This window comes from Agelaius phoeniceus, chromosome 6 (genome assembly GCF_051311805.1).
Source record: "Agelaius phoeniceus isolate bAgePho1 chromosome 6, bAgePho1.hap1, whole genome shotgun sequence".
NCBI lineage: Eukaryota > Metazoa > Chordata > Aves > Passeriformes > Icteridae > Agelaius > Agelaius phoeniceus.
This window is the reverse complement of record NC_135270.1, coordinates 54,577,322-54,589,717: the sequence shown is the minus strand read 5'-3', so window position 1 is coordinate 54,589,717 and position 12,396 is coordinate 54,577,322. Positions and strand designations below refer to the sequence as shown.

The following is a 12,396-nucleotide window of genomic DNA, read 5'->3' as shown; positions in this document are numbered from 1 at the left end:
AAATGAGTCCAGCTTATGCAATACAAATACATGAATAATTTATGTAACAATGATTTATGACAAAAAAAGTTTTCCTTCTTCGCCCAAACTATTTTAGACTGCAGCAGATGGTGAGACTTCTCTCTCTGCTTAACAGAATTTAAGTGTAATGTAATTTAAGTGCTTAAAAACTAATACAGAGATTTTTCTAATGTGATTAAGAATATTAACACTGGTTCAAAAAAAATATAAAAACTAGTAAGTAGGCATAGTTAAAAAGTAACTGAGCATAGGAGAAGTGATGATAGAGAGAAAAAGCAACACCCCCAGAACATACAGAACTGTCACTACGGGCTTCACAACAGCTCTCTTGCACCATCTTTCCTCATAGCATAGTAAAACTGAGCCAGCAGGTTATTACTGACAGAAAAGGGCAAGATTAAAAACAGAAATTTAGTCTGCTGAGTGATGATCTCCATGCCTTTTCAGACTGCCTCTTTATTAAAAGAGAGTGCTTCTTTCAGCAATTATTAAAAAAGAAAATCACATGCTCCCTTGCTGGATCATATGCCAGATACATCTCCAAGCAATAAAACCAAAAAGAAAGCAAAACCTTGAGTGATGTATCACGACTAGGCTGCTCCACGTCAAGACAGCAAGTGGGAGCCTACTCCTTCCTAGACTTTTGTATTTTGACTTCAAATAGACCACATGTGAAAGGGAAGTTATGAGATTGAGGAGGGGAAATTTACAATGTGATGTTTCATCTTTCCTTTGTGATTAGAGCAGTATTTTACACTCAAGCAAGCTATTCTAGTAAGACAACCCCTCCCCCTCAGACAATATGCAAAGGGCTGATCTCCAACTAAGAGAATGAAAATTAATAAATGTAGTCTTTAGAGAAAAGGAAACAGACCATATTAGATGCTTTGTGGAACAGAAATGATCAAAAATGCATCTAATTATTTAAGTTTATTTTTTTACATTTTAAAGAATGCAACAATGAGTAATGTAAGTTGAGATAACAACTGATGAAGTAAAAAATACTAAGCTTCAGGGCTTTTAAAGAAAAGAAGACAGCTGACAACCAGTGGCCACCTGAGGCTGGAAAAATGCTTCTCATATAAACCGATTAGTACACAATGGCCAATGACAGCCTCTTATGTTTTTCTCTGAAGCATCTGGCTCCAGCCATAATGAACTCCTGGTCTGATTTGGTACAGAGTTGTGAAGTCATTAATGATAAAATTATGGGGCAGATCCTCAGCTGGTGAGCAATCATTTCTCACTCATTTCTGTCAGCACTGTGACCATCCACCCTGGCCAGGGGCCTGGCCTGCACTGCTAAGCTGTACAGTGATAATCAGGATACAGCCAAAAATGAGGATTCCTGCTTCAAGTTCGAATTAATTCCATTACCTGAGATCCTGTCAGAACAATAGTTTTGCCCAGGTTCTCACACATGAAGGACAGGGCTGAAGCTGTGTACGCCATGGTGTCAGTACCGTGCAGGATCACAAAACCATCGTACTTCTCATAGTGCTCCTGCAGGTGGAGAGACAGTTTTCAATATGTTAAAGAAATGCCCTGGCACGAGCAGCTGAGGTACACAGGGCATGACTTCCATTGATTCAGGCAACAGCACAATGCCTTAGAGGGTACTGCACACACAACTCCTCCCAAACTTACCCTGTTTCCAGTTTAAATACAGTTAAGGGTTAATCGGACACTGAGCACTAGAGTCAGTAATTCTGATTATGGAACAGTCAAAGAGATTCTTCTGTGTATACATATTAATGCAGCGTTTTTAAACCAGAAGACTCCTAATTAAGAAAAGCTTAGCAATGGCTTTAAACAGGAATGTTAACATATGCAAATCAGGCGTATAGTCTGATGTCTTGTTGCCGCTTTTACTTTAGGGATTACACCATTTACAGGAACAGATTAGGCAAACCGGGGCTATCATAATATAGGGGAAAAACCAATCTGTTTAATCCATGGCAGACAGGCAACCGCCAGTGTCAGAGTGCCCTCTTCTGATGGAAAGCCATCCTTTCCACAGCAGAACCTGGGGGAGAGGCTTCTTATTCATTAATGGAGACATTCACCTGCTGGTTTTTGAGAATGCCCTTACACTATCAGGCACATGCACTATCAAAATGAATTTTATAAAAATTTATATATATATATAAATAAATATATATATAATCTACATACAATTCCACACAAGAGGTGGGATTTTTTTTGTAATGCAAAGCCATGAATCACACTCCTCATCCTGTGAGAATAGTTATCTGCTGGGTTTTGGAAGAGAAAGGAATTGGTTCAGCTACTTGAAGAATGGTGGACATAACAAACACTGCAGGGAGAGACACTGATGTCTCTGATGTAACTTGGTAACATGGAAAGGATTACACAGAACTCTAAGCAGATATATGAAGTGCCAGCATGGAGAGGAAAATAGGAGTTTAAACAAGATTTTTCTTAAATTACACTCCTCATGTTACACTAGGCACACACACTTGGCACCTCCTGATAATAAGGTCATCTCCAAACTAATTTGTAGGTTCCTACTTGTCCTTTTGCTATTTCTTCACTGATACTCATGTCTGACTACCTGTTGCTACCTAGTGGAAGTTTCAGAGGGTTTCTGTTTATCTCTAACAACAGAGCCAACACAACTGCCAGTGCTGCAAGGTCTTTCTGCAGGCCAAACTACAATGTGATGCAAAAACCGTGCTGCAGCCATTCAGCAAGGCAGCAACAAGGTAAGGAGGCTGCAAGAATGGCCAAGAAATAGCCACCTGTCCTCTCTAGATCAGTACACCCACAAGTACCTTCAGTCTTATGAACCTTATCAGATGCAAAAGAACATAGTTTAGTTTAAGGCTCATAATAGAAAAGATCAGGTTGCCAATTAAGGAGATATCCCACAGAAACATCTTGGAATGTTTTAGTCTGGAAAATCATCATGTTAGAGCTGTGGCAGGCAAGTGTCCAAGATGAACACGAAGTGGCAGTGTCTGTACACAACCTGGACACTTGAAAAGGGCTCCTTTTTTTTGGCCTTCTCAGCAATTTTCATTTGGATTACTCAAACTGGGCATACAGAGAACCTGGGTACAAGGAAAAAACCCACTTTTTTGTAATAAAAACTAATATGCCAATAAGGGGAAAAAGGTAAATGCTCTCCTGTTCAGCATGGGATTGCTGCCTTCTCTTGGCCCTGGGCTTTTCCCAACTGCACCCCTGCTTCATCCTAGAGACTTTCCATGAACACACCAGATCCATCTCTTCTGTGCCTGGGCAAGTTGTATTTGATAGCAAAGCAACCTCCCAAGTTTGCTGATGCTGAACCTTCAGCAGCATTGCCTGCATTATTGAACTGTTCATGCATTGCTAAGTGTGGTGGAAGAAGGGAATTTACACTATAAAGCTCACTATCACAGACTGGGAGAGCAGTATCTTCCTAGCCCCATAGTTATTTATTTCTGTCAGCTATGTATGAATTCCTGGTGTGAAGCATTTGAAGTGTTTTGCAGTTTTGCTTTTTTTAAAAGCACACAGTTAAGTTCAGACAAGGGACAGGAGCACAGAAATGCTGATTTTTTATTTTTTTTTTTTAATTCTAGAGAAGGATGTAATGAGTTTATCTATTTGTGCAGAAATATCTAGGGCTTTAAACATTTTCCACTGTAGAAAACCTAACCATGGCAGCAATTTTCCCTACTGGTTGCAAAGCTAAAGCTAGTCCAGTCCATGTGTGCCCAGAGTAAGAATTGCATAAAGACATTCAATTATTTTCTATGTCAATAACCAACTATTAAGCTATCTGAGCACTCAAATGATGTGTAACTAAGCAACCTTCAGCTAAGTTACCCATACTTAAGGATTTCATTCAACATTTTTGGACAGTGAATTTAAGTCAATGTTTTAGGATACATCAACCTACATATTACATGCCTTATTCAATCACAGCTGCAAATTTATTTTATTGTATGGAATTATGGCATGGCTCATCCTTGGAAGAACGATGTAACTTTAAGGAGTTGACAACATTTTCAAATGAAATAAAAATTCTGCAAACTTTGCAAGCACAGTACTTCTTACTTTGCAAGTCACTAATTAAGGTACTTTACATTTAAAGAAACAAATACATATGTAAAATGCTACTGAATTGTTTTATCTTCCTAAGTATACTAGATATACTGCTGGTTTTGTTTAAGTGAAAAATGAATTTATATCCCAAACCTCAAGTTTCTTTGCAATTTTGGCCCAGTCATCTGGCGTCATGTTGGAAGAATCAAGCAGTGGCGAGAGCTCAAGGATTGTGTAAAAAATTCTCTTGTTTTGCTTGGAGAGACTATGAAGAAAGAGAATTGAAAAAAAAATCTTAGTGTTAATATCAACTCATCACTTTCTGATTTTTTCTTTAAATCAGTAGTTTTCACACTTTTCCTTCCCATCCCCCAGATCTAGGTGAAAAATCTGGAAATCAAATTCCAAGTTTAAAAGTTCATGGCTTGATGTAGTTTAAAGCATAAATACCTAAATTTAATCTAATAATAAATACAACCTGGGAGGCAGACATGGGTGGTTTCTGGGCTGTGAGTGCACATTGCTGGGTCATGTCCAGCCTCTCATCCACCAGCACTTCCAAGTCCTTCTGGGCAGGGCTGCTCTCCATCTGTTCATCCCAGCCTGGATGGATACCAGGGCTCCCCTGACCCAGGTGCAGCACCAGCACTTGGTCTTGTTAAACCTCATGAGATTCACATGGGCCCAGTTCTTGAGCTTGCCCAGGTCCCTCGGGATGGAATCCCACTCTCCAGGTGCGTCAACAGCACCACTCAGCATGGTGTCATCTGCAAGTTTGCTGAGGCTGCCCTCAATCCCTCCATCCCTGTCATGAGTGAAGATATTAAATAACACTGGTCCTAATACAGACCCCTGAGAAATACCACTTGTCCCTGATGTCCATCACGACTCTGAGCCATTGACCATCACCTTCTGCCTGTAACCATCCAATCAATTCCTCATCCACTGAACAGTCCACCCATCAAACCCATCTCTCTACAATTTAGAGAAAAGGATCTTGTAGGGGACCACATCAAAAGTTTCACAGGAAGTCCCAGTAAGCTGTGCTAGCTGAAATCACCTTCCTGTCCTCCATGTTCCTTAGCAGAGCTTCTAGAAAGATCTGTTTCATGACTTTCCCTTCCCCTCCCAGAGGGGAGGTTGACAGATCAGTGGTTCCCATGATCTTCTTTTCTATCCTTTTCTGCAGTTGGGTGCAGTATTTCCCTTTTTCGAGTCACCTGAGACTTCTAATAAAATCTGTAGACTCATTCCCCCTATGAAGCCTCTAAGACTGCTGCATACAGCAGAGAGAGCATTTAAACAATGTGTTTAAACTTACATCCTGTACCTATGAAGTCAGACTTCACATGAAAAACTTCCTTGCTGGATATCACATTTACACATGCTAAGAGTAACTGTGGAAGTCAGCTGAAAATCTGTGACAAGAAAGCTCTCCTGAAAATGTGCTGTTTGAATAAAACATGACATTCTGATACCAGAAACCAGCCCTGTCTTCAACTTCAGATGCCTCTCTCCAAAAAACGATCGTGTCATTCCTCTTATACTGACGTTACACACCGATATACAAAGTTCACAAAAATTTCTCCCCTCAGGAAGTCACAATATTTCTCAACCACCTAGTTAAAATATCACTTGGCTAGCACAAAAGACAAGATGGCAAACTGCCACAACTAACCTCCAGAAACAGCACTCAGCAGTGCCAGAAAAACAAGACGAGTTTAGTTTTTAAACCTCAGGGTTTTTTATGTGAATGATTGTTTTAAGCTTTTCTGGTTTTCAGGGAAAGATGTGCCAAGAGAAGTATATTCAGGACTCATACAGGTATATTAGTCTAGCTTTGTTATGTTTCTAATCCCTTAAGTATTTAAAAGTTATTCAAGCACCATGTCATAATAGAACTCAGTTTTTCCTTAGGGTAAGCATCATATTTAACACAAACTGTATACTCATATAAATTCTACTGCACCGAGGTGTCCATTAGTTTTTTCCTTTAGTTCTTTTCCTGCTATCTGCCTTTTAAGGGGTTACTTTTAAAAGTTTTATAGAGACCTCAATACAAAGTAGAAAAAAATTAATAAACCTTTAACTTTCTTTGAATATCCTGGTTTTCTCCATAAAGATTAATGAGTATCCATTTTTACTCATATAGAAAACCAGCTATGGTCCCATTTATTTTTGAACAACTGTGTAAAATCATCATTTGTGCAAAGTTAGCATGTTTACAGGGGTACAGTCATTCATCACAGCTAGGGAATATTTCATATTATCATACTGCCCTCTAAATAAAACCTATAAGCTTATTAACCATTGCCCAACAGTTAAGAAGCAGTGCAGATTAATTATAAGCCCATTGCTTATTATCATAATGTTGCATAAATTTGGGAAAAACAATCAGCTTTTAGAGCTTTTAAAAACAGAAGGCCTGCAGAACTAAAGCATGAGGCCTATTCAGATGCATTAATTACATTTTTCAGACATATGCTGAAGATGATTCACATGGAGCTGTATATAGTTTTCATAGTTTATGTAGAATACTTGTATGTTTGCACAGCAGCAAATTAATATATAAAAAAAAAAAACAGGAATAGATTGCCCAGAATGGTTACTTGTTGCCTACTGTAAGTTATTTCTCAAGCAGTTCTAAGGAACTTCATTGCAAATATACCCAAACACATATTTTTATCACACAAACATGGCGGACTTTTTTCTTTTAAAATAATATAAGCATTTTTGCTAATCTCATTACAGATTCTTCATGTCAAATGCCTAGAGATGTAATTACCTGAAAAAGAAGCAGGTATTTGCTAACCCCTCTGTACTCACGGGAGCACCAGTGTGTTCTCTGGGAATCCGTGGCAGTTGTTCAGCTTTGTTTCCCGGGCGTACGCCTCGTCGTGCAGCATCGGCATCGTTTTCAAACTGCTTACTAATTTATTGGCCTCAGGAGCAAGCCCTTATAAACAAAGAATGAAGGAAGTGAATAAAAGAGCAGGGATAGAAGGAAGTGAGTGGCATGGTAAGGAGGGAAGAAGACAAGTTACACAGCAGTTTGCCCATTCTTCCAAATTAAACAGTCTATTGCCAGTTTAAAACCATGAAAAATGAACATAACTAATAAATATTCATGCAGCTATTCTTTTCTTGACTTGAAGTAGATAAATCCTTTATTTAAGAGAAATAATGTTTCAAATCTCCTCCACATCAAACATTTGTGCTTTGACCTATTTTTCATTGTTGCTTGTCTGCAAATACTTATTAGAAGCAGGGACAGGAAGCCAATTTTTGCAACTGAAGCAAAAAGCTATCATTCTCTTTCACACCTGCTATAGCTATTACTTAGTAATAGTAGTAAAATACTTAAAAAGCACCCAGTTGTGATATATACTAGGTACTTTCCCCTAGCAGGTTTAAGACTGAACATCTGAACTGACAGAAGGTTAAAAAGTGCCTAAACCTCTGAATAGAAAACATTGAAAGCATGGATGCATCTCCAACTCTGCTCTCCCTCTCCCTGCCCATGATAGGGACTATCTGTGGCAGGGACCCTAAAACTGCTGTTTAAACTAACCTAAGAACATGTTTGGTGTTTGGTGGACCTGCAGGTGTCCTGGTTGCAAACAGATATTTCAAAGGGAATCTGCATGTTGTTCTCTGTTAGCCAGAAAGGCACCTAATGTTGTGATGTTACAGCCCTCAGCATCACAGAACTGAGTTCACCTGTGAAGCCAGCCTGCAACTCATCTCCAAGTACCCTGTTTCAGGAATCACAGCAACAGTCCTGGCATCCAGAATCAGAAGCCACCCTGGTTTTCTGAAGTCTGACTTCTTGAGACAGTTTTCTTACAAGGAACTTCCAACAGAGGTACTTCCTTCTGGACTTCAAGATTTTGTCAAGTTCAGTTTGATCTCAGTTTTATATCACCAGTTTATATGGAAAACAAACCATTAAACCTCATTATCCTACTTCTGTTAGTTCTATTTATTTCTAATTTGAGGCCAGGGAATTCTCTCCTATTTCCTAGTTCTGATTATTTAAACATGATTCTCATCCAAGTTAGCACCTCTAATTATTTTTGGTTCACCTTCAAACAGCATGGTTTATTTCAAATACTCAAAACCCAGAAAATATTTTCAATAGTATTTCTAGATTTTTCCATTTACTTTCCAAGCTGATGGAAAAATCCTTAAGAACTCCCTGATCTCCCTCCTGGCTTGCCTTAAATTAAGAAGGGGGCCTCTTCATAGCCAACTTCCTCACAGGACAGCAACAGCATTTGAGTGGATTTCTTTGGATTACTGCCAGAATACTTTGTTTTACAAAATATACTTAAAACGCTTTCAAGCCCTGGATGTTTCATTCATTCAGCTATAATCCCTGCTTTTCCTACTAAGGATGTTCCTAGCTTAGTCACAAATGGCCACTTCTGCAGTGCCTGGGCATTGAGTCATTTTGGCTCGGAAATGCAGCCCAGTTTCAAGTGTTTCCTGGGTGTTTTCTGATTATTCTTCTGTTTGTCCAGTGTTCATCTTGCTCTGAATATTGTCAGTGGATTAGACTGTTTATTTTTTGTATTTGCCACAGGAACTGGAGAGCTGATGTACAATAATGTTCTTTAATCCCTTCTCTATAAACAGCAGTTCCTCATCTCTTAATCACAAATCTGTCAGGATTTTTCTGTAATTGCTTGCACTGAATGTAAACTTTTTTTAAGGCATTCTGCAGATGTGTCCAAGATGACCCACTTACAACCCAGACAGCCCCTCACATGCATCCACATCTAGCAGTGATTTCTGCTTTACAGCTTCAAGAAGCAAACACGGGGGAACTCAAGTGCAATGGTTTTAAGAACACTTCTACTTTACTACACATGGAAAACAGCTTTTGTGAGCCAAGCTTGTTGACAAAGTATTTGAAACAACTTCACCCCTGCAGAGAAGGGGCAGGCTGTGGGACTTGTCCAAATAGCTTTCATCACCTTCTGTCCTGTCCCTTGTCAGCTGGCCAGCCCTGGCATCACAGAGCAGGTGGACAAAGGCAGAATGGCAAACAGGCACCTGTGGCCAAGGAGTACAATCATGGTTTTGTCTCACCTACAGTCCAGGACTCTGCTTTTCACTCTGGTGCTATAGATAGCACAGTTATAGCTACCTGCCAAACAAGATATCCTGCAACCTGTGCTGCTGCAGAGAACAGGGAGCAAAAATATTAATTGCAGCAGTTACATTACTTGGAGCTTTCACCAGTGAGGTATAAAGATTTCAAACAGGAAAAGGTTTGGACTACAGTAGCCAGTCTTTTAGCAATCTAGAATGTCTAAAAAAGACAAATAACTAAGCTACCTAAATAGACTATTCCAAGATAGGTAATCTTTTTAAGGGTATTTAGCTTAGCTCTATTGGATTTTTGGATTTTGTTTTGTTTTCCTTATTACAGGTAAAAGCTAGGAAAGAGACCTAGCCCACATGCCCAAGGAAAAGATCTTCCTGAAGGCAACTTGATGGAAAGATCACTATCACAGTAACCTCACTCTGGAGTGCAGTAAGGTTCTCTTTCTGAAATGAGCTACTGATAAGCCAAAAGAAACTGATGTAGGAGGAAATAAGTAGGAGTAAGAAACTTTTAAAATGCACTGAAGTGGCTTGAGAGCAAAAACATGAATGAGAGAGTCTGTACCTGAGTCTGGTTGTCATCCAAGTCACATGAACTGAAACAGACTATTCATCCTCTGAAAATGACTCCTGCACAGGTAATGTAGGTGTGCAGAAATTCCAACAGGAATTTCCAAGACATGCTGGAGTTGCCAGATGAGCTACTTCTCTTCACCATGCTTGAAGTAAAACACTTGTAGTTCTAGGAAGGGTTGTAAACAGGCACTTTCCATCCACTGATAAATAAAAGAAATGAGCATCTATTGTATCTTCCCTTGAAGCATGCTGCCTTTCCCATGCCCTTTCATTAGCTTCTGTCTGAACACTAAAGACTGCCAAATATTCTGAAAGAGGTATTCTGGCTGCTCTGCAGCTAGATGTGGGTATGAAAAGCAGGTCAAAACCCCCCCACAGGATGCAGCAAGTCAGCATCATTGGATCACAACTGTTAGATTGTTTGCACATGCTGTAATGATTGACACTTGTTAAGCAAAAGGAAAAAAAACAAGATGAGAAGAGGTTATAAAGTTCATTCATAAAAGAACGAGACACGTGATTATAATTTATTCACTTAAAAGAGGAATTTAGAAAGCTGAGGAAATAAAAGTAGGAAATTGTTTTAGTATAAACAATGCAAACTGAGAAAGGCAAGTCAGCACATGGCTTTGAAATATGGACTTTTTTTTTTACAACTTTGACAGATTAAAAACAAAGACGACAGCCATAAAAAACAAAGAACACCTTATAGCATCTTTACTACAATAATAAGGATCAGCCAATCACCATCTCCTGAGAAGAAAGGACATGTATTTGAAAAAAATCAAGTCCAGGAAGCTCCAAGGTGAAGCCCCAAGTGTTTCAATCCTACAATAAGAAGCAAAGAGGGTATTTCAGACAGGAGCATAAAACTCTGTCGTAGGGATCACAAGGACCCGTGCTTTTGAATCTAGAGACACACACGCTGCGGAAGCCCTGGGATGCTCCACTGCCTTCCAAGTAAACAAGGAAAGAAATTAAACAGATTTTCACCGAAATTGGACTGTTTCCCTCTCACTCCCACTCCTTATGTTACTTTGTTTCCCTTTAATCCAACGCTGGCATGCACACAGCCCTACAGCAAGTCAGACCTGACTGAAATCCATTTTTTCCCCAGACACACTAATGGGTTGATGTTTCTCTTATCCCTTGGGGTCTGTGTCTACTGAGTGATGATCAAGGGGTGCTCAGGTGCCACTCCTACCAGCTGCTGGACTGGGGGCCTGTGGAGGTGTCAGCTGAGTTTGGGCACCTATCTGCTGACATTTAGGGGCACCTAAAAACACACAGCATATACCTGTAGGTACCTAAGAAGCCTTCAGATAAAATGCAGGTGTTATACTGACACATCTCAGTGTTCAGTTTTGGATGTAAACATTTTCCAGCTGCAGGGAGAGAGTTTGGCATATATAGGCTGGCATATCTAGTTTGGCATATCTATCAAGCCTCCCCCTCCCTCGGTAAGGTAAGGTAAGGCAGAACTCTTCAGTGATTTCATGAAAGAAGACAAGAGCTGGTGGGAGAGCAGCAGAAACCCGTCCCAAGACTGGCACTGCATCCGATCTCGCCCATCCCGACACCTGGCAGCTGCCACACTCGCATCCGCTGCGCCTGCCAGGTCACCACTGGAAAATCCTCGTCACGGCCGCCAGCCCCAGCGGCCCACGCTCTTCCCAGCAGGAATGCCAGGCACACGCTCTCTGGGCGGCCGGTGACAGTGGCTCATTTAGGGCTAAAAACAGCCTGCACGATTAGCGCGACGAAGCCGGTTTCATTTTCAGTGCGCAAGGTAGAGCAGAAAGGACTCACGCTGCAGGAAACACGTTGTCCTCTGCCAAAAGCCGCTGCCGCTCGCGGTGACGCTCACAAGGATGCCCATCAGCTGAGCTACCGGGTGATCCAGCTGATGGGAGCCGGCGATTAGAGGGAGCCGCTCACAGCAGCGATGCTGCACCGCAAACCGCGCCGGGTCCCCGCGGTCGCGCCGTGCCGAGGCAGCCCCGGCCGCATCCCCACCGCCAGCCCCGCTCCCCACGGCTGGCCCCGCTCCCCACGGCCAGCCCGACACCCCCGCCGCCGGCCCTCACCCTTGACGTCCTGCACCATGCCGATGGTGCCGCCCGTGTTGATGACCAGCACCCTCGCCTCGGCCTTGGCGGAGGGGGCCGGGGGGCAGCCGGGGCGCTCCTGGGGCCGGGGCCCGGCCAGGGCTCTGAGCAGGGAGCGCGGCTGTCCCGCCGCCACCTCCATCCCGCGTCGCAGGATCCGCTACCTCCCGGCCGCCCGGACAACGGGGCGTTTTAGAGGGCGGGAGGGCGGGGGCGGGGCCGCCCTTCCCGCTGCCCCGGGGGCGGGCAGAGCCGCCGTGCCGGCCCGCCCGAGCGCGGGGAGCGGCCGTGAGGGGCAGCGGCCGTGAGAAGCAGCCCCGGCACCGCCCCCTGCACTTTGCGCTGCGGGCAGCGCCGGCCCGGGCGGATGGCAAAGCCCTTCATGCTTGAAGGAGAAGCCAAGAGCAGCCGCGCGTTCTGGGCCCGGGGAGGAGGGAGGGGACACAGGGCTCAGGGTCAGCCCGGCCAGAGCACCTGCGTCGTCCTCTTTTTCCTCGTTTCCTCTTTTTCCTTCATGGGGAAG

At 42.4% G+C, this 12,396-nt stretch overlaps 1 protein-coding gene across 3 annotated transcripts in view; it reads right to left on the bottom strand.

Annotated features, from left to right (window-relative positions):
- The window catches only part of ASPG (asparaginase), a 44,749-nt gene extending 32,610 nt beyond the window's left edge, over positions 1–12,139 (bottom strand). Inside the window, exons 1-4 of one of the 3 annotated variants that reach the window (XR_013182901.1) lie at positions 11,853–12,139; positions 6,904–7,033; positions 4,231–4,342; positions 1,399–1,524 (exon numbers count right to left, since the gene is read on the bottom strand). Coding sequence is in view for 2 of the 3 variants with exons in the window: in XM_077180761.1 (XP_077036876.1) it covers positions 1,399–1,524; positions 4,231–4,342; positions 6,904–7,033; positions 11,853–12,015 (531 nt within the window). In the remaining variant the exon portion in view is untranslated. The remainder of the gene's footprint in view (positions 1–1,398; positions 1,525–4,230; positions 4,343–6,903; positions 7,034–11,852) is intronic. The other 2 variants (XM_077180761.1, XM_054634848.2) reach the window with 2 other exon arrangements.
- Positions 12,140–12,396: the final 257 nt, after the last annotated feature.